The sequence below is a fragment of the Callithrix jacchus genome, chromosome 10 (assembly GCF_049354715.1).
Source record: "Callithrix jacchus isolate 240 chromosome 10, calJac240_pri, whole genome shotgun sequence".
Taxonomy (NCBI): domain Eukaryota; kingdom Metazoa; phylum Chordata; class Mammalia; order Primates; family Cebidae; genus Callithrix; species Callithrix jacchus.
Window position 1 is genome coordinate 7,731,544 of NC_133511.1, and position 27,660 is coordinate 7,759,203.

The window sequence follows — 27,660 nt, forward strand, 5'->3', positions numbered from 1 at the left end:
TAAGAAAATGACTCTCACTTTTCATTGGCTGACCCTCCGGGAGTTCAGACCTTGCTTCATTTTCCTTGGTTGTTGCTGGTGTCACGTCTTCTGGCCACGCCCACTTTCCGGCCGGCGACCAGTGAGCGTTGAGCGATAGTGATTTGCAGTCGGTCAGGGGCGGGGGTTCGCGGCAGAAAAGCCTACTTCCCCCTCCCACGCGCCCCCGCCCCGCCCCCGTCCCGAGGCCCCGCCCCTAGCTGGGCCGGGCCCCGCCTCTCTCTCCCGAGAGGGCGGGCACCAGGCGGCGGCCGCAGCCGCAGCCGCAGGAATATGCTGGAAGGCGGCGGGCGGGCTCCCGCGAGGTGCTGAAGGGACAGTTCCCGCCGCCGAACTTACCCCGCGGGTGGGGCGGCCCGGGAGCCAGCGGGGCACGTGAGCGATGGAGACCATCTGGATCTACCAGTTCCGCCTCATCGTGATCGGGGACTCCACCGTGGGCAAGTCCTGCCTCCTTCACCGCTTCACCCAGGGCCGCTTCCCCGGGCTGCGCTCCCCCGCCTGCGACCCCACCGTCGGCGTGGACTTCTTCTCCCGCCTGCTGGAGATCGAGCCGGGCAAGAGGATCAAGCTGCAGCTCTGGGACACGGCGGGACAGGAGCGGTTCAGGTAGGGACCCCGGGGACCGCGGGCACCGCGCCGCCCTCTCGGCCCACCGGGACGCCCCTTCCCAGGCGCTCGCCCCGCCGGCCTGGTCGGGAGTGGCTCTGGCCCTTCCCTCTCCAAAGTGCAAACACTCCATTCTCGCTTCCCCTTTGCCCCTCCTCTTCCAGGGACGACTTCCTCCTCCGCAATTTCTCACTTCTTTCTTTGGCGCCCATTTCCTGCGCCCCCTTTCCGTCTTTCCTTTCCCGCCTGAACCGGGGTCGTCCTCGCAGCCCCCTCTTCCCCAACTCTTTCGGCCCCTGTGGGTATTTTGGTCCCCTTCGGCTCCCCCGCTGCCTTCTCCCCAAACTCGGCTTCCCTGGCTGCGCACAGCCTGACCCCACCACCAAGCAGGCGCCCCTTTTCCTGCCCTAACCCAGCGGCTCCCACGCTGTGTGGCCCGGGAGAACCGCGAGGGAGGGTTCCCAGATTCGTGATGGATCCTTTAGCTGCACAGCGAGGAGCGCTCCAACCCAGGTTCCCGCATGAGCTCACTGGGCATGGTTCACAGGGAGGCGGATGCGGTAATGGTTTGGGCACCTCACAGCACTCAATGTGGTCATCAGAAATAATGGGTCATGACCCGTGGGAATGGGTCTTGTAGGTAAACTAGATACAACATCAGGGACGCCGGCACAGCTGAGGGTGTGTGTGTGTGTGTGTGTGTGTGTGTGTGAAGGGTTGAGTTGTCTTTAGAAGTTTGTCATGTTTGGTGGGAAAAAGAGATATATTGAGATTTGCCAGGAACTTTTATTTTGCTTATTTATGATCAATACTTAATGTTCCAGGGTGATAATATTTATAAAGAGAGAAGGAGGGATCCAAATTAATAGACTCCTCCTAAATATTCACTGGGGACATGAAGGGTTTCACAAAGACGACTGGTATAAATAAAAAGTAAATAAAATTATATGCATTTCCTGAGTATTTGAGATGAAGCAGGTTTAAGGCACATTTTAAATGTCTACGATTCAAAGGCACTTGGTTTGAGAGGAAGATGGTGAAAATGATACATTGCACTGTTCTGTTTCTTAAAGACTGCATTATCCATTGGAACTCATTTAGGGAAGCATTTTGCGTTAGTCAGCAAGTACTCTGCTTGTGAAATGCAGTGTTCCATGAGGGGACTTCCCAAACATGGCTTCCCCTCTCCCCCAGCCAGCATCACTGCCAATGAGATCAGCCTACATCTGTGAGAATGGTCCAACATTCAAAGTTTTGGCTTCCGTTCCCAGCAATGATGCTGATTCATAGAGATAATGAGTGAACTGCTTAGCTGGCTTATACCTTAGTTTTCCTGTGTGTGAAGTGGAAAGAGGGTAAGGCCAGCCCTTCAGAGAGGTGTTAAAAGATTATCGATTGGATTTGTACAACATTTAGGATTCCCTGAAAAATGTTTTTACTTTTCAAGAAGCTTCCTTTATTTTTATTTATTTATTTATCGTTATTATTTGGTGATGGAGTCTCGCTCTGGCGCCCAGGCTGGAGTGCCATGGCTTAACCTCTGCCTCCCCGGTTCAAGCAATTCTCCTGCCTCAGCCTCCCAAGTAGCTGGGATTACAGGTACACGCCACCACACCCAACTAATTCTTTGTATTTTAGTAGAGACAGGGTTTCACCGCTGTTGTCCAGGCTGGTCTCGAACTCCTGAGCCCCAGGCAATCTGCCCACCTCAACCTCCCAAAGTGCTGGGATTACAGGCATGAGCCATCACACCTAGCCAAGAAGCCTCCTATAATTAAAATAATTTTTCAAACTTTTGATTTCTTTTTTTCTTTTTTTTTTCAGAGTCAGCGTTTCACTTGTTGGTCAAGGTGGTTTTGAACTCCTGACCTGAGGTGATCCACCCACTTTGGCCTCCCAAAGTGCTGGGATTATAGGCATGAACTACCACGCCCTGCCAAATTTTGGATTTCTTATCTGTAAAATGAGAGTCATTATGATCTCTAACATTCCTTCCGGTTTTACCATTCTAATGTTAATTGCAAATTCCTTCACATGAGATCTTTTACAAAATTTTTGTAAATTTTAAAATTTACAAAAGGTAAATTTTAAGATACTTGAGGGTCAGAAGAAAAGCATTTGCCAATAGGTCTTGACCCACTCTCTAAAGTGAGTACGATAAAAATCTTTATGTCTTAAACTTCTAACAGCTACTTTGAGTTGCAACTATAAGAAACATGGTTAGGCCAGGTGCGGTGGCTCACGCCTATAAATCCCAGTACTTTGGGAGGCTGAGGCGGGTGGATCACGACGTCAAGAGATGGAGACCATCCTGGTCAACATGGTGAAACCCCGTCTCTACTAAAAATACAAAAATTAGCTGGGCATGGCGGTGCCCGCCTGTAGTCCCAGCTACTCGGGAGGCTGAGGCAGGAGAATTGCTTGAACCCAGGAGGCAGAGGTTGCAGTGAGCCAAGATCGTGCCATTGCACTCCAGCCTGGGTAACAAGAGCGAAACTCCATCTCAAAAAAAAAAAAGAAACATGGTTAATAAAATTTTATTGTATTTAATTATTTTCTTAAAAGTAGCTCAACATACTTACAAGAAAATAAAGGATAATTAATGTATTAAACTTTAAAGACCTTTCTGTTACCTGGCTGATTGTTTTTAATGCCTTGAAGAAGAATGTAAATAGTCATTCATTTTATATACATTATTAAAACCAAACAGTAACTCTCGCGTTATAATGCAAGGACTTTGAGGGAATGTTTACTGACAATGAGTCATACTTTATTTTGTTTGGCTCTTTACCAAAGTTATATTTGTAAATACATACATATTTCAGTAGCTACCTCCAAATAATTGCTTTTCTCTCATTTACCAGAATGGTTCACCATAAAATGACATGTAAAACAATTACTGTTAAATCATTCTGTATCTTTCCTCAAGAAAGTAGGGATACTTATTTTGAATAATAGGTATCCTTGCGTATTTTATTTCATAGAAAGGTATTGTAGGTCATGAAGATGTATTCCTGCCATTAGTCAACCTTACTATGAAGAATTTGTGGGAAATACCATATTTGAAGGTTTAGTGGTGATTGGACATAAATCGACAAAAAGGAACCTACTTTAGACAGCTCATGAGGCAGCTTGAAAGCATAAATAAATGTATTACAGAACAATAGGACACGGAGTTGACCATCACGATCATGATTAGCCTTCTCTCTTGTCTTTCTTTCTTTTTTTTTTTTTTTGAGACAGAGTTTCGCTCTTGTTACCCAGGCTGGAGTGCAATGGCGCAATCTCGGCTCACCGCAACCTCCGCCTCCTGGGTTCAGGCAATTCTCCTGCCTCAGCCTCCTGAGTAGCTGGGACTACAGGCACGCGCCACCATGCCCAGCTAATTTTTTGTATTTTTAGTAGAGACGGGGTTTCACCATGTTGACCAGGATGGTCTCGATCTCTTGACCTCGTGATCCACCCGCCTCAGCCTCCCAAAGTGCTGGGATTAGAGCCACCGCGCCCGGCATCTTTCTTTCTTTCTTTCAACAGGGTCTGTCACTCAGGCTGGAATGCAGTGGCGCAATGTCAGCTCACTGCAACCTCTACCTACCAGGCTCAAGCGATTTTCCTGCCTCAGCCTCCCAAGTGGCTGAGACTGCAGGCATATACCACCATGCCCAGCTAACTTCTGTATCTTTTTTTGTAGAGACAGGTTTGGCTCTGTTGCCCAGGTTAGTCTGAAACTCCTAGGCTCAATCGATCTGCCCACCTTGGCCTTCCAAAGTGCTGGCATTACAAGCCTGAGCCTCTGTGCCTGGCCAGCCTTAGTTTTCAGTGTTCAGACTAACATGCTAATAGAGGACAACTGCTTGCCTGAAATAAAAAGGAACGAAATCAAAGTGAAAAAGGTTCAGAAAAATAATGTATATGTGAGCATAACTGTAAATTAATATAACACTCAAATGGTACATTATTATTAACACTGTATTAGATTTGTATATTAAGGACATTTAGAATTACAGTGCCTTCATTGAAGATGGAAGTTTATTTCTCGCTTGTGTAGAGAGTGGTCTAAGTTGGTGGAGTGGTTCTGCACCAGGTCATCATGCAGGTACCTTCCCTCTTAATCTTCTGCCATGGCTAGGACGGTGCCATCATCTACGTGAACAAAGCTGGGCTATAAGCACACTGTGTCTCAGTTCAGCAGACTTGGAAAAAGCAGCTCTAAACCAAGCAGTTTCTTTTAAGCAAGTGAGGCCAACATGGTATAGATTCTTTCGGCTCTCAATTCACTCGGGAGAACGTAGTTACAAGGAGACACAGACGAGGCCACTATGTGCCTAGGATGTAGGAAAGATGCATTTGGCATTCTGGGTGTTGGGGGAAGCTAGTAATCACCACTTTTCAAAATAATAATTTTTTGTTTTGTTTTTTGAGACAGAGTCTCGCTCTGTCATCCAGGCTGGGTGCAGTGGCGAGATCTCAGCTCATTGCAACCTATGCCTCCCAGCTTCAAGCAATTATTGTGCCTCAGCCTCCTGAGTAGCTGGGACTACAGGTGGTGCCATCACACCCAGCTAATTTTTGTATTTTTAGTAGTGACTGAGTTTCACCATGTTGGCCAGGCTGGTCTTGATCTCCTGGGCTCATGTAATCTACCTGCCTCAGCCTTCCAAAGTTCTGGGATTAATTTATCAGTAAGGAAAGGAGAATATTGTTTAATACAGTATTAATAAAGATAAATATATTGGAAGAGCTATGTGTCCAGAGAGCATTAAATGTAAGAATAGAAATTTTGAACTTTTCCCATAAAAGTGTTTAAAGTTATATGAATATAATATGAGATAAATAAATAGCAATGTTAGCTATAGCATAGGGAAACTCTAGGCTTCGAGCCAGGTTTGGCCTTTTATCAGATGTTGCCTGACCTTTGGGGTATTAATGTCCTCCTCGTGCAGTGCTCTCAAGGAGTGCTCAGCAGAATGCTCATTCTTGTGGTTATATATATATAAAGAATATATGTGTGTGTGTGTGTGTGTGTGTGTGTGTGTGTGTGTACGTATATATATATATAGAGAGAGAGAGAGAGAGAGAGAGTCTTGGTCTTTTGCCTGGGCTGGAGTGCAGTAGCATGATCTCAGCTCACTGCAACCTCCGCCTTCCGGATTTGAGTGATTCTCCTGCCTCAGCCTCCTTCCTGAGTAGCTAGGACCACAGGCACACGCCACCACACCTGGCCCATTTTTGTATTTTTAGTAGAGACAGGGGTTTCGCCATGTTGGCCAGGCTGGTCTTGAACTCCTGCCCGAAGAGATCCACCTGCTCTCCCAAAGTGCCGGGATTACAGGCATGAACCACTGTGCCTGACCTGTGATTCTTCTTAAAAGATGCATTCTCTGATCAAATAAGTTTGGAAATCCCTGTCTTCCATATGGCACTCTCCTAAAAATTCATGTCAAAGGCTCTAACAAGTATTGCAGCAAAGAAATCCGCTTAACTTTGATTAACCTAGTATTTTCCCAATTTATTTTGGGGGCTATTTTTAAAATGCGAAAATCTGGGTTGGGAACAGTGACTCACGTCTGTAATCCCAGCACTTTGGGAAGCTGAGGTAAGAGGATCACTTGAGGCCAGGAATTCAAGACCAGCCTAGACAACATATCAAGACTCTTGTCTCTAACGAAAAAAAAATTGTTTTAATTAGCTGGGCATGGTGGCGTGCACCTGCAGCCCCAGCTGCTCTGGAGGCTGAAGCAGGAGAATAGCTTGAGCCCAGGAGGTCAAGGCTTCAGTGAGCAATGATCATGTCACCGCACTCCAGCCTGGGTGACAGAGCTAGACTCTGTCTCTAAAAACAAGAAAAAGAAAAATGTGTGATAACTTGTGTTCTAAGGAGTATAATTTGGGAATAGCTCCCTTGATGAGTTGCCTTAGTCATACTTGAGCAGAACCACTAAATACTTGAGGTTTGTAGCAATGGAAGACCTGCAGGCAAACTTAATCAAGTAATTAACTTTGTTAAGGGCTGTAAGCAGTAAGTGCTATATGAGATTTGCCTCCCTCCTCTCCCCTCCCCTTCCCCCACAAAATCTGGGCGTGGCCCCTTACCACTGAATCTACTAGGCCTCTGCTTGCCTCTCCATGTTTTTTCCCTTAGCTCGTCTTCCCCTATGTATCTCTCTCCTCAGTAAGTGTCTTACTGTTAGAGGAAAGGGGTCCCGATCTAGACCCAAAGAGAGGGTTCTTGGATCTCACGCAAGAAATAATTCAGGGCGAGTCCGCAGTGCAAAGTAAAAGCAAGTGTATTGAGAAAGTACAGTGGTGAAAGAACAGCTACTATGCAGACGGAGAAGGATGTTCCTGGAAGTAGGAGGAGGAACGCATCCGCCCTGGGTACAATGCTTGTGTACACACATGGGGAGGGAGATGTGCTCTGCTACAACCATTTGTGATCAACGATTCATTTTCTCACTTACTATATTTTGCAAGAATGGATATTTTGTTTGTTTGTTTGTTTGTTTGTTTGAGACAGACTCTTGCTCTTCCCCAGGCTCCTGGCTGGAGTGCAGTGGCGCGATCTCGGCTCACCGCAACCTCCGCCTCCTGGGTTCAGGCAATTCTCCTGCCTCAGCCTCCCGAGTAGCTGGGATTACAGGTGCGCCACCGTGCCCAGCTAATTTTTTTGTACTTTTAGTAGAGACAGGGTTTCACCATGTTGGCCAGGATGGTCTCGATCTCTTGACCTCGTGATCTACCTGCCTCGGCCTCCCAAAGTGCTGGGATTACAGGCGTGAGCCATGGCGCCCGGCGATATTATTATCTTTATAGCAAAATTAGGAATGCCTTTGTTCTCCAGGTATTGGAATATCTGGACATTCACAATCTGGGTCTGTTTAGTAAACATTAATTTGTTCCCTTAACTGTAAATATCTACTGATTAGGAATGCCTAACTTTCTGAGAATGCACCTTAGCAAGTCCTGGCCTTTTTTTTTGAGACTGAGTCTCACTCTGTCACCCAGGCTGGAGTGCAGTGGCATAATCCTGGTTCACTGCAACCTCTACCTACCGGATTCAAGTGATTCTCCTGCCTCAGCCTCCTGAGTAGCTGGGACTACAGGTATGTGCCACCATGCCCAGCTAACTTTTTGTATTTTTAGTAGAGACGGGGTTTCACCGTGTTCACCAGGATGGTCTTGATCTCTTGACCTCGTGATCCACTTGCCTCGGCCTCCCAAAGTGCTGGGATTATAGGGGTAACCCACTGCGCCCGGCCAATTTTTGTATTTTTAATAGAGACAGGGTTTCACCATGGTGGCCAGGCTGGTCTCGAATTCCTGATCTCAAGTGATCCACCCACCTCAGCCTCCCAAAGTGCTGGGATTACAGGAGTGAGCCACATCACCCAGCTGCGGCCTCATTTTCCTAGCCCTTGCTCAAAATGGAGTTGCTCTGGTTTGAATGCCTCTGACATTAGCTCTCCTCCAGCTTATTTTTATTCTTTACCCCCTTCCTTTGTCTATCCATAATCATAGTTTACTCTCATCCTCATTTTCTCCCCCTCATTTTTATTTTAATATGTCCCTTACTCTTCCATTTCCTCTCAGCCTATCTTCCCACATCCCACTGGCTCCCTCATGTGTCTGTTTTCTCTTCTGCCTCTTCAGAACGTCCACATAAAGTTAATGTTCAAAGTGGTTTAATCTGTGTCCTCTGATCTTAATTTCAAAAGCAAGCAATGTCAACATTTTAAATTTCTTCTTAAGAGTCTTTTTAAAATCTCTAAACTAAATTAGCAGATTTTGGTTTTGTTTGTTTCTAAAAAGGCCCTCATTTGATTCTCAGCTCCCTCACTGTGTGGTTCATGGCCTTCAACAGAAAATGATTTTTTGTTCCTTCAGTAGAAAACAGTTGGTACCAGCCTGGCCAACATGGTGAAACCCTGTCTCTAAAAATACCAAAAAAAATTAACTGGACGTGGTGGTGCACACCTGTAATCCCATCTACTTGGGAGGCTGAGGCAGGTGAATTCCTTGAACCCAGAAGGTGGAGGTTGCAAGGTTGCAGTGAGCCGAGACTGCACCACTACACTGCAGCCTGGGTGACAGAATGAGACTTCATCTCAAAAGAGAAAGTAACATGATTGGTGAGTTCATAATTGCACAGGGAACAGAGCAGAGATTACCATAATCGCTGCAGTCTACTGTAGTTCCAAGTTATTAATAGAAAGGTAAGCTATACTTGTATTATCAGGTAATATAATGTCTTAGTTTAGATTGTGTTGTAAGTAGCAGAAATCTAGCCAAATTTATTTATTTATTTATTTTTTAGAGACAGAATTTGGCTCTGTGGCCCAGGCTGAAGTGCAGTGGCACCATCGTAGCTCTCTGTGGCCCAAACTCTTGGGCTCCAGTGATCCTCTTACTTTAGTTTCCTGAGTAGCTAGGACTACAAGCACATGCTATGGCGCCCAGCTAAAGTTTAAAAAAATTTTTTAGAGACAAGGTCTCGCTATGTTGCCCAGGCTGGTCTTGAACTTCTTGCTTCACGTGATCCTCCCTCCTTGGCCTCCCAAAGTGTTGGGATTACAGGCATGAACCACTGCACCAGACCCAAATTACGTTAAGTAATAGGGAATAAATTATACATGATACAGATTTCATGACAGCAGTAGCTCACTGAACATCCAGGTGTTTGGAAGTACAGATTTTTTTTCTTTTTTTGAGACAGGGTCTCACTCTGTCACCCAGGCTGGAGTGCAATGGTGTGATCTCAGCTCACTGCAACCTCCACCTCCCTGGTTCGAGAGATTCTCCTGCCTCAGCCTCCTGAGTAGCTGGGATTAAGGTGCCTGCCACCACGCCCAGCTAGGAAGTATGGAAAATTTTAACAAGAGTTTGTGGATTTCCCCTCTAGTCTATTTCCATTCTCCAACTCTGTTGGCTCCCAACTCTTAGTCCCTGAACCTCTTATTCAACTCTTCAAAGAAAAAATATCTAATTGACTACTTAATTAGCCAGTGAATCAGCTCCCCTCCAGTCAGGTTACTGAGTTACACATATGTATAATACAAATGTATTATAACATGAATATACTGCGTAGGTATTATGGGTCAGATAATGCAAATGTATCTGTAAAGGTCCACTTTTTTGGAAAGAGAAGTTCACAGACAAGGGAAATGAGCAGTCACTCCCAAAGTGTCTATTTTGTGATGTTTGAGAGGAAAATGGTACATAAGAATGAGACACCATCATTTCTAACAAGTGCAGCAGTGTGTGAAGAGATGATCTGTGTAGCCAAACATTTTTGGGCACAGTGGCTCCTGCCTGTAATCCCAACACTTTGGGAGGCTGAAGCAAGTGGATCTCTTGAGCCTAGGAGTTCGAGACCAGTCTGGGCAACATAGTGAGACCTCGTCTGTCCAAAAAAAATCAAAAAATTTGGTAGGCATGGTGGTATGCCCCTGTAGTCCCAGCTACTTGGGAGACTGAGGTGGGAGTATCACTTGCACCACGAAGGTCGAGGCTGCAGTGAGCCATGACTGCGCCACTGCACTCCAGCCTGGGCAAAGGAGAGAGACCCTGTCTCATAAAAAAAAAAAAAGAGGGAGAGAGAGAGAAAGATTATTTTCAGTGTCTACTCAGAGCATTCAGAATATTTTGTGTGGTTATATAATCAGTATAGTCTAGAAGCTAGCCAGACATTTGAAAAACCTGTACTTATTTTTCTTTCTTTCCTTCTTCAATAAATCAATTGGCTTGGCATGTCTATTGCCACAACCTCAGTGTTGCATTAGTCTGTGAAGGCGATTAATATGTCCTGGAGTAAACTAAATGTTGTACACCAAATGTCTGAGGGCCTGGGCCAGCCACAAGCAAAATTGGGAAGCAGGTAAAGCTCATTCTTGAGGCATGTGGGACCTTCCTACCTTTCTTTATGTTTCTGGATAGTAAAACCTTGACTCATCCTCCCCTTTTATTCTCCCTTACCTCTCAATCAAAAAACCATTTCTTAATGTTCTTTCCCCCTGTCCCCTGACATACTGCAGCCTCTGCTTCCCTGGCTCAAGCAATTCTCCCGCCTCAGCCTCCTGAGTAGCTGGGACCATAGGTACACAGCACCCTTTTTTTTTTTTTTTTGGTAGAGGTGGGATCTGTGTTGCCCAGGCTGATCTCAAACACCTAAACTCAACCAATCCACTCACCTCCGCCTACCAAAGTGCTGGGATTACAGGTGTGAGCCACCAAGCCCAGCCCCATTCTTTAATGTTCTATCTTAGCTTAAGAGAGAGAAGTAGCTGGACAACCAAGACACACAAAATTATTAGTAGTTGAAAATACCGTAATGAGAGACCTGCCTGGATTATCTATATTTTAAAGAGAAGGACCACCAAAAGAGGTAACAACTCATCTTGAAATGTCATCTTGAAATGTTGCAGAAGTATTGATATGTGGCTGATGAGTGTTAGAACTTTCTCTCATCATGCCACAGCAGTGACTGCCTATTCTGACTCGCTGGCCTCATGTTGAACTTTTAAAACAAGGGCTAGAAAAAGTTAGAGATACAGTTTTGAGTCCATGGATCACCACAATGAAGTTGCTGTGTGAAGAAAAGTGCTTTACTCAGTCTGTGAGAGAGGAAATTTCCAGACATGGTCTGTCAATTTAGCATGCAGTGATTTTTTTTTTTTTTTTTTTTTTGTAGAGACAGGGTTTCACCATGTTGGCCAGGCTGGTCTCAAACTCCTGACCTCATGATCTGCCTGCCTCAACCTCCCAGTGCTGGAATTACAGACGCGAGCCACCACACCCAGCCGCCTGCAATAATTTGTTGATAATTTACCTTCCATAGCAATGTGATTTAAAGGTTTGAAGAGGAACTTTTGGGAATTGTCCAAAAATTTTTATTTTAATATATTAAGAGCCAATTATTTGTACCCTGAGTGATTTAGAGGGAATTTGCTTTCCTCTAGCCTGCTCTGTTGAAGCAGTGGAAAAGAAGGGTGAGCCCCTCAAGTGATATTGAGGTACACACACACACCAGGGAACACCATCAGATATAACTTAAGCAAGACTTTTATTATTATTATTATTTATTTTTTTTTTTTTGTGACATAGTCTTTTTCTTGTTGCCCAGGCTGGAGTGCAATGGGGCGATCTTGGCTCACCGCAATCTCTGCCTCCCAAGTTCAAGTGCTTCTCCTGCCTCAAGCTCCTGAGTAGCTGAGATTACAGGCATGTGCCACCATACCTGGCGAATTTTTGTATTATAAGTAGATATAGGGTTTCTCCATGTTGGTCAGGTTGGTCTCAAACTCCCGACCTTAGGCCCCCCTCGGCCTCCCAAAGTGCTGGGATTACAGGCATGAGCCACCGCGCCTGGCCTATTATTATTATTATCTTTAATTTATTTTTTGAGACGAGTCACACTCTGTCACCTAGGTTGGAGTGCAGTGGCACAGTCTTGGGTCACTGCAACCTCTGTCCCCCAGTTCAAGCAATTCTCCCACCTCAGCCTCCCAGGTAGCAGGGACTGTGGATGCATGCCACCGCGCCTGGCGAATTTTTGTATTTTTTTTAGTATCCTGTCTACTTTAATTCCCTATTTTGTCATAGATTTTCTACTACTTTACTTCTCAAATACAATGATTTTTAAAAGGATCAATAATCACAGGACAGCAACAGTGTCCCTGAAATTCTCCTAGAGCTGCTAACTACAAAATAAAACTTATAAATCATAATCCAATAGCTTTAAACATTTTAGTACAAGAACGTTTTTCTAAATGAACTTCATGTGGATCTATTGGGGTTTCACTGTGTTGGCCTGAATGGTCTTAAACTCCTGACCCCAAGTGATCTGTCCACCTCAGCCTCCCAAAGTGCTGGGATTACAGGCTTGAGCCACCACGTCCCCCCCAACATTTTAATTATTTCTAAAGCAAAATTCCTACAAAGCCTATACTTTGTGATTTTAATAAATTCTGCCTCTAAACGTTAGTAACTTTTAGTCAGTTCTGATAATATATGATTCAGGGAAGCTTGCTTTAAACATGACCACCTCACACACCCTGCCTGGCCTGTTATGTTCTTAGGTAGGTACTGAGAACTTCCTAGCTATAAGAGAAGGCGTTACGAGGAACGATTATATGTTCTCAAATTATAGGCATTGCCTATCATTTTTCTTCACAGTGGCATTTTTCAAAGTCATATAAATAGACGTAATTCGAGAAAAGGGTTTCTTGATCAGATAGTTTTGAAAATGCTGGGTTATTGGAGTACTTCTCAGAGAACTTTTAATATACTAAGACACATTGTGAACCCCCAAGGCAGATATAGTGTTTCCCAACCCAGAGTCCTATTACACAGTCCCATTGCAATACTAGTGTTCTACAAAACGCACTTTAGGAACTGATACTTTAAAGAGAAAGTGTAGGCAGTCGCTTGCATTTTAGGAATTTATTTGAGGACCTCTTGCAGTTTCTTCTCTCATGTGATTCTCTATGTCTTGCTAATGCCCCTGGATGACTTCCTCAAGTCTCCCTTTTTAAATACTTGATTACTATATTTAAGGCTTGAGAGTCCCTAATTTTTGTCCCCTCATTCAAAATTAAAAGATTTATCTTCTTTTTTTTTTTTTTTTGAGACGGAGTTTCGCTCTTGTTACCCAGGCTGGAGTGCAATGGCACAATCTTGGCTCACCACAACCTCCGCCTCCTGGGTTCAGGCAATTCTCCTGCCTCAGCCTCCCGAGTAGCTGGGATTACAGGCGTGCGCCACCATGCCCAGCTAATTTTTGTATTTTTAGTAGAGACGGGGTTTCACCATGTTGACCAGGATGGTCTCGATCTCTTGACCTCGTGATCCACCCGCCTCGGCCTCCCAAAGTGCTGGGATTACAGGCGTGAGCCACCGCGCCCGGCCAGATTTATCTTCTTGTCTGACTTCGAGCCACTTGCCATGTTATGTCACACACAGATCACATAAACTATTAGCACTTGTTTTAAGCACAAAGCCTTCTGAAGAGAATCACTAGTAAATCTGGATGAAGGATAAAGGAGCAAATGGACAAACAATCATAATTTTAGATTTCTTAGATATAAAAAGGCTATGGGATTAAGAGAAGCAAAATTTAATGACATTAAGATAAGGGGCATTTTATTCATTTATTTATTTATTTATTTTCGAGACAGAGTCTCGGGGATTCACCCAGGCTGGAGTGCAGTGGTGTGATCTCGGCTCACTGCAACCTCTGCCTCCCGGGTTCAAGTGATTCTCCTGTCTCAGCCTCCTGAGTAGATGGGATTACAGGCACTTGCCACCATGCCTGGCTAATTTTTTTGTATTTTTAGTAGTGATGGGTTTTCACTATGTTGGCCAGCCTGGTCTTCAACTCCTGACCTCGAGATCCACCTGCCTCCCCCTTCCAAAAGCTGGGATTACAGGTGTAAGCCACCATGCCCAGCTTTAAGGGGAAATTTAAGACTGAGATTTGAGCCAGGCGCAGTGGCTCACACCTGTAATCCCAGCACTTTGGGAGGCTGAGGCTGAGGCAGGCGGATCACTTGAGGTCAGGAATTGGACACCAGCCTGGCCAACATGGTGGAACTCTATCTCTACTGAAAATAAAAAAAAGAAGCTGGATGTGGTGGCACACACCTGTAATCCCAGCTACTCAGGAGGCTGAGGCAGGAGAATTGCAGTGAGTCAAGATCATGCCACTGTACTCCAGCCTGGGCAACAGAGAGAGATTCCATCTCAAAATAAATAAATGAAGACTGACATTTGATAGAACTGATGGGTAGATGCTAAAAAGATAATCAAAAGTGGAGGAGAAAGTATAATTATCGTATAGCGGAAGACTTTTGGAAGAGAGGAAAAACAGTGAGAGGTAAACTGAAAGCAAAATCCAGGAAGGTTCAGAGGAAAGGACACAAGAGCACACATGAGAACACTGCAGAGCACAGCCACACCGTGGTCGCCATTTTGGCCATTTTGATAGGTAAGTACTACAGCCATTGGACTGGGAAGGAGCAGAGAGACGATCTAAAACAGCAGTCTTTCGGTTTATTTGTTTTTTGAGATGGAGTCTTGCTCTGTCACTCGGGCTGAAGTGCAATAGAGTGACCATAGCTCACTGCAGCCTGAAACTCCTGGGCTAATTTTTTTTTTCGTTAGGGAAGGGGTCTTGTTTTGTTGCCTATGCTGGAACTCTTGGCTCCAAGCAACCCTCCTGCCTCAGTCTCCCAAAGTGCTGGGATTACAGGCATGAGCCACCAAGACCCAGCCTCATTTCTTAAATAATGTCATGTCCATAGAGGCTGTTACTTATCCAAGGCCTTATAGTTTATTAATGGTTTGCACAAGAACCCAGTTCTCTGAATATTATCAGTGCTCTTTCTGCTATGCCAGTCCTCTTGTCATGATTGAAACCAGTTTTAATGGCATGTTATATGGAGGGGCGGGGGGGGGTGTATGTGTGTGTGTGTGTCCAGAGGGCCAGCTATAATGTTGTATGATTTCTGTCCTGAGAAGTTTTTCGGTTTGCACACAACTCAACTTCCCATCCCTGTAGACCCAAGTCAATTACCGTGTCCACCCAAATCATTATTGTACTGCTGTATTCAGAAAGCGAAAGGAGAAATAGCTTTACACAATAGTAACAATACAGATAACTGTCAGCAAACACCTCTGGCGTCAGTAACAAATAACCCTCCTCTCTGTGCAGTACTCGGTGACTACACTGCTGCACTTAGTAACAGGGATGAACTCTAACACTGAAGTGGAGAAACTTTTGTGAAATGATTAGCCTTGTTAGAAAAGGAGAGTCATTGGCTGTTTGGCAAAGCTGGGCACATACTAAATGTGACGTCCTAAAGCTTCATAAGTACTGTGAAATAGCTTTCCAATCCTTAAATGCAGTCCCTTTTTTTTTTTCTGGAGAAAATGAAATTAATCAGGACAATGATTTACTATGCATTTATTTAGCATAACCATATGCCAGGCACTAAAGATAAAATAAATAAGTTATAGTCTCACATTCAGGGTCCATACAGTCTGTGTACTGGGTAGAATCCGGGCTACACTGCTATAATAGACTGCCAAGATACGGCAACTTAAATAAGGTAGAGCTTTATTTCTTTCTTATAATAGTCCAGAGGCTGGGTGCGGTGGCTTATGCCTGTAGTCCCAGCACTATGGGAAGCTGAAGTGGGTGGATCACTTAAGGTTAGGAGTTCAAGACCAGCCTGGCCAACATGACAAAACCCCGTCTCTACTAAAAACACAAAAATTAGCTGGACGTGATGGCAGTCGCCTTAGTCCCAGCTACTCAGAAGACTGAAGCACAAGAACTGCTTGAACCCAGGAGGTGGAGGTTGCAGTGAGCCAAGATCATGCCATTGCATGCCAGCCGGGGCAACAGAGCGAGACTCTGTCTCAAAAAAAAAATTAGTAGTCCAGAATGAGCAGTCCTAGAAAATCAGGGGGCTCTGCCTTAACATCAGTTTCTAGGGTTCTCCAGCCATTACCATTTCTTAGCAAGCAGGAAGAGGAAAAAGATGAGGTGTGGGCAATTGGCTTTTTCACTTAGATGAATGTCAGACTGCACACAATGCTTCTCATATCCCATTGATCCAAACGTAGTGTCATGGCCACAACTAACTGCAAGAGACCCTGGGGAATACAGTCCCTCTGTGGGTTGCTGTGTGCTGGCTAACACTCCTGCAGCTCTGTTCATAGATACTGGAGGCCAGTCAGAAGTCTTTCTCACGGACTTAGAGCAAAGAAAGAAAATAATCAAATAATAGCAGTAAGAGCTGGTAAGTACTTAAATAAGTTTCAGTGACAAAACAGAAGGAGGAATTCTCATCTATGTCTGTGGTGATGAGTGGTTTCAGAGGATGTAACCCAAAGGAGGCGATGCTTGGTTCTGGGGCGTGCTGGATATGTCAGTAGTAAGAGGACAGCAGGAAACAGTAACAATAGAAAAAGAAGCTAGGCAGGTACGGCAGCTCATGCCTGTAATCCCAGCACTCTGGGAGGCTGAGATTGGCAAATCATCTGAGCTCATGAATTCATGGAAACAGGGCAAAAAGAAGAAAGAAAGAAGCCGGGCAGGGTGGCTCACACCTGTAATCCCAGCACTTTGGGAGGCCGAGGCGGGTGGATCACGAGGTCAAGAGATCAAGACCATCCTGGTCAACATGGTGAAACCCTGTCTCTACTAAAAATACAAAAAATTAGCTGGGCATGGTGGCGCGTGCCTGTAATCCCAGCTACTCGGGAGGCTGAGGCAGGAGAATTGCCTGAACCCAGGAGGCGGAGGTTGCGGTGAGCCGAGATCGCGCCATTGCACTCCAGCCTGGGTAACAAGAGCGAAACTCCGTCTCAAAAAAAAAAGAGAGAGAGAGAGAAAGAAAGAAGGAAGGAAGGAAGGAAAGAAGGAGAAGGAAGCGTGGAGGGAGGGAAAGACGAAGAAAGGAAGGAAAGGAAAGAAAGAAAGAAGGAAGGAAAGAAAGAAGGAAGAAAGGAAAGACAAAGAAAGAGTGGCTTCTTGTGAAGATAGCAGATTGAACGCCTGTGTCTACTTTAGCTTGTTTTTCCTGAAACCTTACTAAAATGATAATAGTATCTTTTCAACAGTAAATCCCAGAACAAGGAAAACAGGTCAGGAGTCAACAGAAACAACATTTTGGAAGCAACAAAGCAAATGGGGAATCGTAAATGAATTAGCAGATTCAGGAAAACTGATTTCTAAGCTAATTGTTTAAAAAAAAATCTAAAACCATTTAAAAAATGGTTTAAAAATATATTTTTTTAACAATGGTTAAACTATATATATATATATAGTTTTTTTCACTTCAACAATGTATACTGTTGAATCCCTCCCCAGAAAGGCTTGGGAAATGGTGGCATCAGATACTTCTGGAAGTGGGAGTACTAAAATAAGGATCATCTGTGTCAGTCTGTTTAAGAAGGATGGGATTCTGCCATTCCTTCCCCCATTCCATATATCAAACAATTTTTTTCTCACACCCAACCACACTGGCAAAAATACTGGAAACTTATTCTTCAAAAAGAATAAAATATAGGGTCTTTGGCTGAAAGCACCAGGCATGTTGAGGTTGAAGGTTCCTTATTGAAAGTAAGGGCTTTAAGTGAATGTTGTCATGTTGGATGCTAGGACTGTCTAGCCTCCTTTCCGCACTCAGCTCCCCAGAGTGCTGGCAGTCAAGCCTCCATTCTTCAAGCAACACGTTAGTAAAGTTATTTCTAGGGATTCAAGAGGAAAGAGTTAAAGATACTAACATTTGAATTTGCTGAATTAAGTGATCCAGCATGATCATTCAGTGAGGCATCCAGTCTTCATGAAAGATTATAAGAAATATTAGGAAATCTGTAAAGAACCTAGGGACCAAAACAAACAAACAGGAAACAGCAACTGGAGAAACAGAAACTTAATAAGGAAAAGTAGAATGCTGAAAAGCAAAAACAAAACTTGTCCTTAATTTTCTCTGAGAGATAACAAGAAAAAAATTGCAGCCATAAAGGAACCAGATACTTGTGTTTTTTTAATTTTATGTATGTATGTATGTATTTATTTATTATGAGATGGAGTTTCACTCTTGTTACCCAGGCTGGAGTGCAATGGTGCGATCTTGGCTCACTGCAACCTCCGCCTCCTGGGTTCAAGCAATTCTCCTGCCTCAGCCTCCTGAGTAGCTGGGATTACAGGCACGCGCCATCATGCCCAGCTAATTTTTTGTATTTTTAGTAGAGACGGGGTTTCACCATGTTGACCAGAATGGTCTCAATCTCTTGACCTCGTGATCCACCGACCTCGGCCTCCCAAAGTGCTGGGATTACAGGCGTGAGCCACCGCACCCGGCTACTTGTGTGTTTTTTTTTTTTTTAAAGAATATTCTGGAAGGGCATGGTGGCTCACACCTGTAATCCCAGCACTTTGGGAGGCTGAGGCATATAGATCACTTGAGGTCTGGAGTTTGAGACCAGCCTAGCCAACATGGTGAAAGCCATCTCTACAAAAAATACACAAATTAGCCAGACGTGCTTGCTTGAACCCAGGAGGTGAAGGTTGCTGTGAGTGCACCACTGCACTCCAGCCTGGTTGGCTTCTGAAAATACAATAGTAAAACTAAAACACTCACTATAAATTTGAAAAAAATATCTCAAAAGGTAGGACAAAAGACAATGACTTAGAAAATAGAAAAAGATGAGGAAATGATGATTTCTTTTTAACAATAAAGGACTCTGGTCCAAAAAGTTCAATATGCAAATGTTAGGCATTCTGGAAAGATAGAAGAGAAAAAACAGAGGAGAGAAATCATCAGTAAAGCAATTCAACAAAGTTTTCCAAAATTTAGGCACCTGAGTTTTCATATTAGAATGGCGCAACACAGGAGATGAAAGTAGCAACACTAAGGCAGTCATTATGAAATTTCAGAGCCCTGAAACCACAGAGAAGTTCCTACAAACTTCCAGAGAGAGAAAAGCAGTTCACATTAAAAAAAGATCAGGAATCAGATTGGCTTGAGACTTTCCAGAAACAACAATGGAAACTGAAAGGCAGTGGAGAAAGGACTTCAAGTTTCTGAGCAAGGAACAGTATCAACTGGAAAAAAAAAAAAGAATAAAAATCTGAGAGAATTCCCTATCTGGCCATATTATCACTCAATTGTGAGAGCAGAATAAATCAATATGCAAGATTTCAAAATATTACCTCATGTAGCTTTTTTTAAGGAAGCTCCTTGAAGATGTGCTATACACACACACACACACACACACACACACACGAGCGAAGAGGGGTGAAGAGGACATGGGGTCCAAGGAACAGCTCTATCTCTGAAGAAAGGCAAAGGAACTCCCCAGGAAGATGGTGAAGGGAGGTCTTAAGATCACATGCGTGTTGCAGATACCAAGGACAGCCAGGCCAGATTGGAGCAGGGCAGAAGGTTATAAGAGAAACCGTGGGAAAATGAAATAGACAGAGAAGCTAATGGAAATAAACTTCTTATGATAAGGCAACTGGCAGAGAGTTTGAGATTTAATTATCGAGAAATACATGGAAAATTTAGCAAAAAGAAGAAAAAGATGACGTGGTGGGGACATTTAGTGTTCATTCGTATCTAATGCTTCTTTTTTTCTGGACGTGTAGGAGGATTATATTTCCCTTCCCTCTTGCACTTAAGCAGAATCATGTGAGTAGTTCTGGCCAGAGTATTTGAGCAAAAGTTGCATGTGGTTGTTTTAAAACACAGCCTTTCCCGTCTCCCTGAGATGGATTCTCAACCTGTCACCCATCACTCAGGCTGGAGTGCAGTGGTGCCATCTCAGTTCACTGCAGCCTCGCCCTTTCCAGGTTCAGCTGATTCTCCCACCTCAGTCCCCCAAGTATCTGGGACTACAGGCATGCACCATCACACCAAGCTAATATTTGTATTTTTTTGTAGAGATGGGGTTTCACCATGTTGCCCAGACTGGTCTTGAACTCCTGGGCTCAAGCCATCAGCTCGCCTCAGCCTCCCAAAGTGCTAGCATTACAGGTGTGAGCCACCAGGCTGGCCCCAAATTCTTCAATGTTCTTCCTATTGCAGTTGGGTTGTTTGTTAACTGTAGCATAACCTGGCCCATCTTGACTAATATGCAAGACAATTAACTGGAAGAGAAGTTGTTCAGGAAAGGAAAAGAAGTCATAGTATATTCCAGGGCTCAGCAATGAAAAGTTATCTACGGGGTCAGAGTACCATAAGTGCTGAGAAATGAGCTTACTAAAATTACGGTGTGACAATATTGACAAGTGGGGGGAATGGGAAAAGTGAGGATGTGTGGTAAGTGTACAGATAACTTATAAAAACACAAACTTTAAAAAATAGAAAAAAGAAGGAAAAGAATGTTTAAATGACTTGAAAATAGAAGTTGAATAATTTCAGAAATAAAATGAAATGAGAAAGGATTCACATCAGTTACAAATTCCAGGATGTGGAAAGATACACGAAATCATATGAAACCAAACCATATAGAAAAAGCCATATGGAAATAAGCAGCAGTCACAGAAATGGTGGGAGAATTATAACCCAAGAAAATATGTCCTTTTGATTTGTTAGATCACGTAATCCACTGTGTTATTTGGAATATAAAATAATCTTGAGAACCTGGTCATTGTCCCATTATTGTTCTGCACAAGGATACCAGAAAGCACTGGAATAAGTGCCAACGTCTTTTATACACTTTCTGGTATCATATCAAATAGAAAATAAATATCCTTTCATTATCACCTTGAAGACCATTAGTGCAGCTAGAAATGTTTCTCATTAATTTCCAAATAAATTATTGCCATTTTCACACATAACTTATTCTGCCTTCCAGAATCCACTGCAAAGTACAATTTGAATCACTACCCATTTAAATGCAGTAGTTCTTTAGAAAATGTGGATGATTTCACCTATATGTGTAAAGAGTGTGCAATTTCAGCCCATTTCTTTCCTTTTGACTTTATAAATCCCTACTATAAGTATTGAAAAGTGACAGGCTTTTTTTGTATTTCTTTTTTTTATTCTCCCATTTCCTCAGCATTTGAATGCTGCCTGGGCACAAGCTAATGAGGTATGAATGGATTAATTCAGTTGTTTATTTGTTCATTTACAAATCCTGGTAGGACTCATGCATGTCCATTTCAGTTTTAAAACTAGGGATACAACCTTTAAATTAAAAAAAAAAAAGAAGGCTGGGCACAATGGCTCATGCCTGTAATCCCAGCACTTTGGGAGGCCAGGGTGGGCAGACCACTTGAGCTCAGGCGTTAATGACCAGCCTGGGCAACATGGCAAAACCTCATCTCTACAAAAAATACAAAAATTAGCCAGGCAAGATGGTGGGTGCCTGTATTCCCAGCTACTGGGGTTGCTGAGATGGGAGGATCAAGTGAGCCTGGGAGGCAGAGGTTGCAGTGAGCCAAGATTTGTACCGCTGCACTCCAGCCTCGGCAACAGAGCGAGACCCTCTCTCTCAAAAAAAAAAAAAAGACAAAATCTTTGCTCTCATAGAGCTTATCATCTAATCAGATTATAACCAAATAAACTAAAAATTATATAGGATGTCAGAATGTATTAATTGCTACAGAGGAAAATAGAGAGTAAATGCTGAATAGAGAGCCCTAGGGATGATAAAGAAAGCATGACTATCATAAAATGATTTTCTGTCATGAAAGAAAAGTAAAAGGTAGCCACAGGGGAACTGATTCACATATTCAAAGGGGAAATATGGCCCATTACGTCTTGTCAGTATATATATATGGCCTCTACAACCACAGACTTGATTTTTGATGGAAAGACATTGGATTTACCCAAAGAAAAAGAATCTTAAGATTGCTCATATGAAGAAAGAATATTCTAAGTAACAGGTGCCAAGTTTCAGAATCTTAGGTGAGGGAAGGGACTGTTAGAATCAATAACAGTAAAAGGAGTGGGGAGGCTTGTGTTTTAGTCTCTAGAAAACAGTGCTAAGGGCCACGAGGCAAGTGAAGCAAATAAAATAAAGCATCAACACAGCGACTGTTCCCAGAAGGGCAGTAGGAATGCAATGCTGTGGCGAAACACAGGCACCCACAAGGCTAATGCCTTTGTAGGCTGTTTGATGCCAAGAGCGTCTGGCATCAAAGTACTTTTGTCCTCTCAATGCCTATTTTACAATTGGCAAAGCCACAAGAAGGGCATTTCCAGGGTGGAACATCTGGTTCATTTTGCCCAAGTAAGTCGGCAAGTGTTTACTATTTTGTTGCTTTTTTAAGAGGCCTGCGCATATCCAACAGAGTTCATGATCATAACACATAAGATCTATATAATCTTGCCATTTTCAGATTTCTTTTTGTCCCAATGTGTCACCCAGGCTGAAGTGCAGTGACGCAGCCCTGGACTCCCTCGGAGTAGGTGTGAGCCACCGTACCCAGCCTCTGCTGTAAATAATCTTGAGCAGTCCAGGGCCTATGGAATTTTGTCCTTCATGTAACAACAGCATCTTCGTTTCCGTGCCTTTTAGGAAACTAGATAACTGTTTAATCTGAGATATCATTTACATTTTGTAGAACCTCAGTAATCATGTCATTTGTGTCAAATTCCAAATTCCCCAATATATCATTCATACTTGATTGCATTAATCATCTATTATGTAATTCTTTGTAAACATAGGCAAACTCCAGTGCTGTTAAATATTCCCTTGTCTATATATTATTCTAGGAAAAATAATTAAAGAGGAAAATCAAACAGATAAAAATGTTTCTATAAACAAGGCAACCATTTTCTCCCATTATTCTAAAGCAAATATGTGTAAGAATGAACCTTGTGGATGAATGAAGAGAGTATGGCTTATACATACAGTGGAGCATTATTCCACTGAGTAGAAGGAAATCCTGTCATATGCAACAACACGGATGAACCTTGAGGACACTGTGCTAAGTAAAATAAGCCAATCAGGCCAGGTGTGGTGGCTCATGCTTGTAATCCCAGAACTTTGGGAGGCCAAGATGGGTGGATCATCTGAGGTCAGGAGTTTGAGACCAGCCTGGCCAACACGGTGAAGCCCCGTGTCTACTAAAAATATGGAAATTAGCCAGCTGTGGTGGCGCATGCCTATAATCCCAGCTACTTGGGAGGCTGAGACAGGAGGATCGCCTGAACCCAGGAGGTGGAGGTTGCAGTGAGCTGAAATCATGCCATTGCATTCCAGCCTGAGCAACAAGAGCGAAACTCCATCTCAAAAATAAAAATAAAAAAATAAGCCAGTCAGAGAAGGACGAATACTGTATGATTCCACTTATACATGAGGTATCTAAAATAGTCAAAACTCACAGAAGCAGAAAGTGGAATGATAGTTCTCAGGGGCTGTGGGCTGGGGAAATGGGGAGTTGCTGTTCATAGGGATAGGATTTTAGTCAGGCAAGATGAGAAATTTCTTTTTTTTTTTTTTTTGAGATGGAGTTTCACTCTTGTTACCCAGGCTGGAGTGCAATGTGCAATGGCACGATCTCGGCTCACCGCAACCTCCGCCTCCTGGGTTCAGGCAATTCTGCCTCAGCCTCCCCAAGTAGCTGGGACTACAGGCACGCGCCACCATGCCCAGCTAATTTTTGTATTTTTAGTAGAGACAGGGTTTCACCTTGTTGACCAGGATGGTCTCGATCTCTTGACCTTGTGATCCACCCGCCTTGGCCTCCCAAAGTGCTGGGATTATAGGCGTGAGCCACCGTGCCTGGCCTAAGATGAGAAATTTCTAAAGATCTACTGTATACCCTGGCACTCATAGTTAACAATGCTGTGCACTTCGCTGTAGATGTATACGTTGTTAAGAGGATAGATCTCTTTCTATGTGTTCTTCACTACAGTTTTTTAAAAACTGAACTGTTTTTATTTTCTTTTTTGAGATGGAGTCTTGCTCTGTCACCCAGGCTGGAGTGCAGTGGTGCAATCTCAGCTCACTGCAACCTCTGCCTCCTGGGTTCAGGCAATTCTTCTGCCTCAGCCTCCTGAGTAGCTGAGATTACAGGCACGCGCCACCATGCCCAGCTAATTTTTTGTATTTTTAGTAGAGACAGGATTTCACTATGTTGGCCAGGCTGGTCTTGAACTCCTGACCTCGTGATCCACCCACTTCGGCCTCCCAAAGTAAAAACTGAACTTTAGTCTTGTAAAACTATGTTGAAAGTTATAAAAGATTCGTGACCTTGTTTTGCACCATTTTTTTTTTTTTTTTTTACAAAGTGAATGTTGACTGTTGGTTAGGCCCTTGGTTGCCTGCAACAAAACCGGCTTGAGAACCTTAATCAAAAAAGAGAGTTACTAGAAGCATGCTTGAGGTGCAGAGACTTGATGGGACGCTGGAGGACCAGACTTGGAATGAGTCAAAAGATTACAGGAGTCTGGGCAGGAAGAACTCCAGGAAGCCAGTGTGGGCCCCATGATACTGTTGCTCCCTTTCTGCCATAAGAAGCTCCAAATGGCCAGTTGGCAGCTTCAGCTGCTAATTCAGTAGAAGCATCATGGGGTTTTCTAGTGAAAGCATTTCTCTCTTGAATACTAAAACCTTTATATCAGCAAAGTTCAGAGTCACAGGGATTAGATGCAACAAAAAATTTTAGTGACTCATTAAGTGTAATTGTGAGAGGCACCATCACCCTATTTTCACCCTTTGCTTCCCATACCACAGCTTCTGTTTTTGGGGAAAAAAATACCACCTATTATCTTGTTCACTAATTTAGAGCATAGACCTCCTGAAGGATTATGCTAAAATCTTACAAGGTGTCATTTCCTGGAAATGGGCATGCATACATCTTAATAACCCATTTCACAGTTTTATAGGGCCAGATGCCTCTAGGTGATAGCGGTGTGATAGGATCAATGACTCCCATAGCCGCAGTCCGTTTCCCTGACTCCACCACTGTTAAATGAATTACTTTATCTGTGGCAATGTGCAGGATACCATGACTATGCATAAGGCATTCTGTAAGTTCATGGATGGTGGCACTAACATGGCCTAAATCTAGATTAAATATATTACACCGAAGACATATCCCTGTCCCCTCCGTGATGGTCCCCTAGAGTAAGGTACCATATTCAGGATGTCAATAGCTACTGGAAAACTGGGTAGTAAGGCCAGCCAACCTGGGTAAGAGTCAGTCTATTAAGCCCAGGTACAGCCTCCATCTCTCTATCACGAGTTGAAAGTGGGATCAAAATACCTACTGATAACTGTGGGACCGGACATTTTGTTCCATTATTAAACTTTTTTCATGGAGGGGGCTTTTGGTGGCCATTCACATAAGATACAAAGTATGCACATACTCTAGACTCACCAATATACCTCTTCCTCAAATCTCCTAATTACCAGCCCCCGATCTTGTGTTTTACCCAACATGCCAAACCCTTCGCCCCTGCTCATGAATTGGTGTGGATCTTTACCTACCTCTCTCCATCTCTTCCTCTGGAAAAAGTAAACAGTGAGGGGTAGCACTAGAAGTTCCACAACGGGAACTTTTTCCGCTGACCTTCCAGTTCTCCGTTGAGTGGAACTTACTGATGCTTACATGTCATTCAGAGCCATTTGTAAGGCATACTTGAATTTTTTTCCTCGTTCATTATAGGGAAATCCAGACAAGGCCACGAGTTGAGAGGGTGCTGTAGGAGTAGATGTGCTGGGTCCGTGAACCTTGTTATTCCAGGTCCATTCAGGTCCCACCCCATATTCCTTCCTGTACATGTGACCTCTCCTTGGTGATGAAGCTCCAGCCTGGTGAATCAGAACACCCAGCTCATTCGTGATGGACCTTCAGATTGTATGTCACTGGGTGTTCCACCGTCAGGCATTTAGTCTCTATCAAAGCCAAGTTATAAGCCAATAATTATTTTTCCAAAGTATAATCATATTTGACAAAGAAAGCATGCTTTTATTCCAAAATGCCACTTCCGTAATTGTCCAGTGGAGGCTTCCAGGGCCTGATGGAGCATCCCGGGCTGCTAGAGTTACTTTAGGCAGGCACCCTTAGATCTGATGGACCATGGGCCAAGTGGCAATGTTGCCTGTGTTGTCTCTTGGAGCAGCCAACGGGACTTCTCTTGCTTCTCTTGCTTTCAGCTAGCAGGCTTTTGGTTTTCCCACTTAATGGATCAGAGAAACGTATTATACTGATGATGTTTCCTCCAAAATTAAAAGAGATCCCCCAAGTATTATGCATTTTCTTTTCTTGGAGGGGGTATAAGACATGGTAAGTTTTCTTCTTTGGAGAGGTTTCATCAACACACCCCTGATTCAAGTGCTCCTTTCTCCCAAGAAACCTCACAGAGATTTCTGGCTACTATATTTTCATTGGATATGTCTTTAGGATGCATGTATTTCTGAATATATAATTTATCCACCCCCTTCCAACACTGATGATGCTCATAGCAGTTCAGTGACCTCAGTGTGCGAACATAAGACCACACCAGTGATAGACACAATGTTGGCACCTTTCTTTTTCTGCACTGCTACTATCTCTTCCCTCAAACTTCCTCAGTCTCTCTGTTGTTTCTTCTGTTTTCAAAGCAACTATGTACGTGGCTCAGACTAAATCAACCATTCATTCACTGAGGTGCACCGAGCGCCCACTGTGTGCTAGGTACTTGAAAACCAGTTATTCAACAGTGAGCAGGATTGACATGGCACCTGCATGCGTCTGACAATTAGCAAGCCAGTAGGATGGATCCAGAAAGAGGAAAGGAGGGAAAAGGATGCTACACAAGAGTTTGAACCCACAGTGATTCTACCTACAGCCTAAGAAACAGACTCTTCCCAAACAGCAGCCATTTGTCCTTCTGTGGAGTAATTAGTAAGAGGGGTAAAGTGTGCCTCCAGTTCTCTTTTATGGGGAGAAGAGGGTTGAATGGAACTTCCATTTCTTCCTATAGTAGAAGCCTAAATGTGAGGAAAAAAGGAAGAATTTCTCATGATATTAGCAGCATTCCTTGGTGGTGTTGAGTGCCCACTTAAGATTGGTTATAAGTAATTCATAGTGACACCACCCTGCCTGGTTGAGTGATTTTCCCCAGAAACATTCAGCTGCATGCTGGACTGATCCAGAGATAGAGGTTTCCTAGATGAATATGACAGAGTGATAAGGGCTTGGAAATTGAGATATTTCCAAGAAAACAATTTTTTTTTTTTTTTTTTTTTGAGATGGAGTCTCACTCTTATTACCCAGGCTGGAGTGCAATGGTGCGATCTCGGCTCACCGCAACCTTAGCCTCCTGGGTTCAAGAAATTCTCCTGCCTCAGCCTCCTGAGTAGCTGGGACTACAGGCGCACACCACCGTGCCCAGCTAATTTTTGTATTTTTATTAGAGACGGGGTTTCACCTTGTTGACCAGGATGGTCTCGATCTCTTGACCACGTGATCCACCCACCTCAGCCTCCCAAAGTGCTGGGATTATAGGCGTGAGCCACCGCGCCCGGCCTTCCAAGAGAACAATTACAATGACGTCTCATTGA

At 43.7% G+C, this 27,660-nt stretch overlaps 1 protein-coding gene across 1 annotated transcript in view; it reads left to right on the forward strand.

Annotated features, from left to right (window-relative positions):
* The first annotated feature begins 266 nt into the window (after nucleotides 1-266).
* Nucleotides 267-27,660, forward strand: part of RAB39A (RAB39A, member RAS oncogene family) — a 36,121-nt gene continuing 8,727 nt past the window's right edge. Inside the window, exon 1 of the mRNA XM_002754364.6 lies at nucleotides 267-648. Coding sequence (XP_002754410.2) covers nucleotides 422-648 — 227 coding nt within the window. The 5' untranslated portion in view covers nucleotides 267-421. The remainder of the gene's footprint in view (nucleotides 649-27,660) is intronic.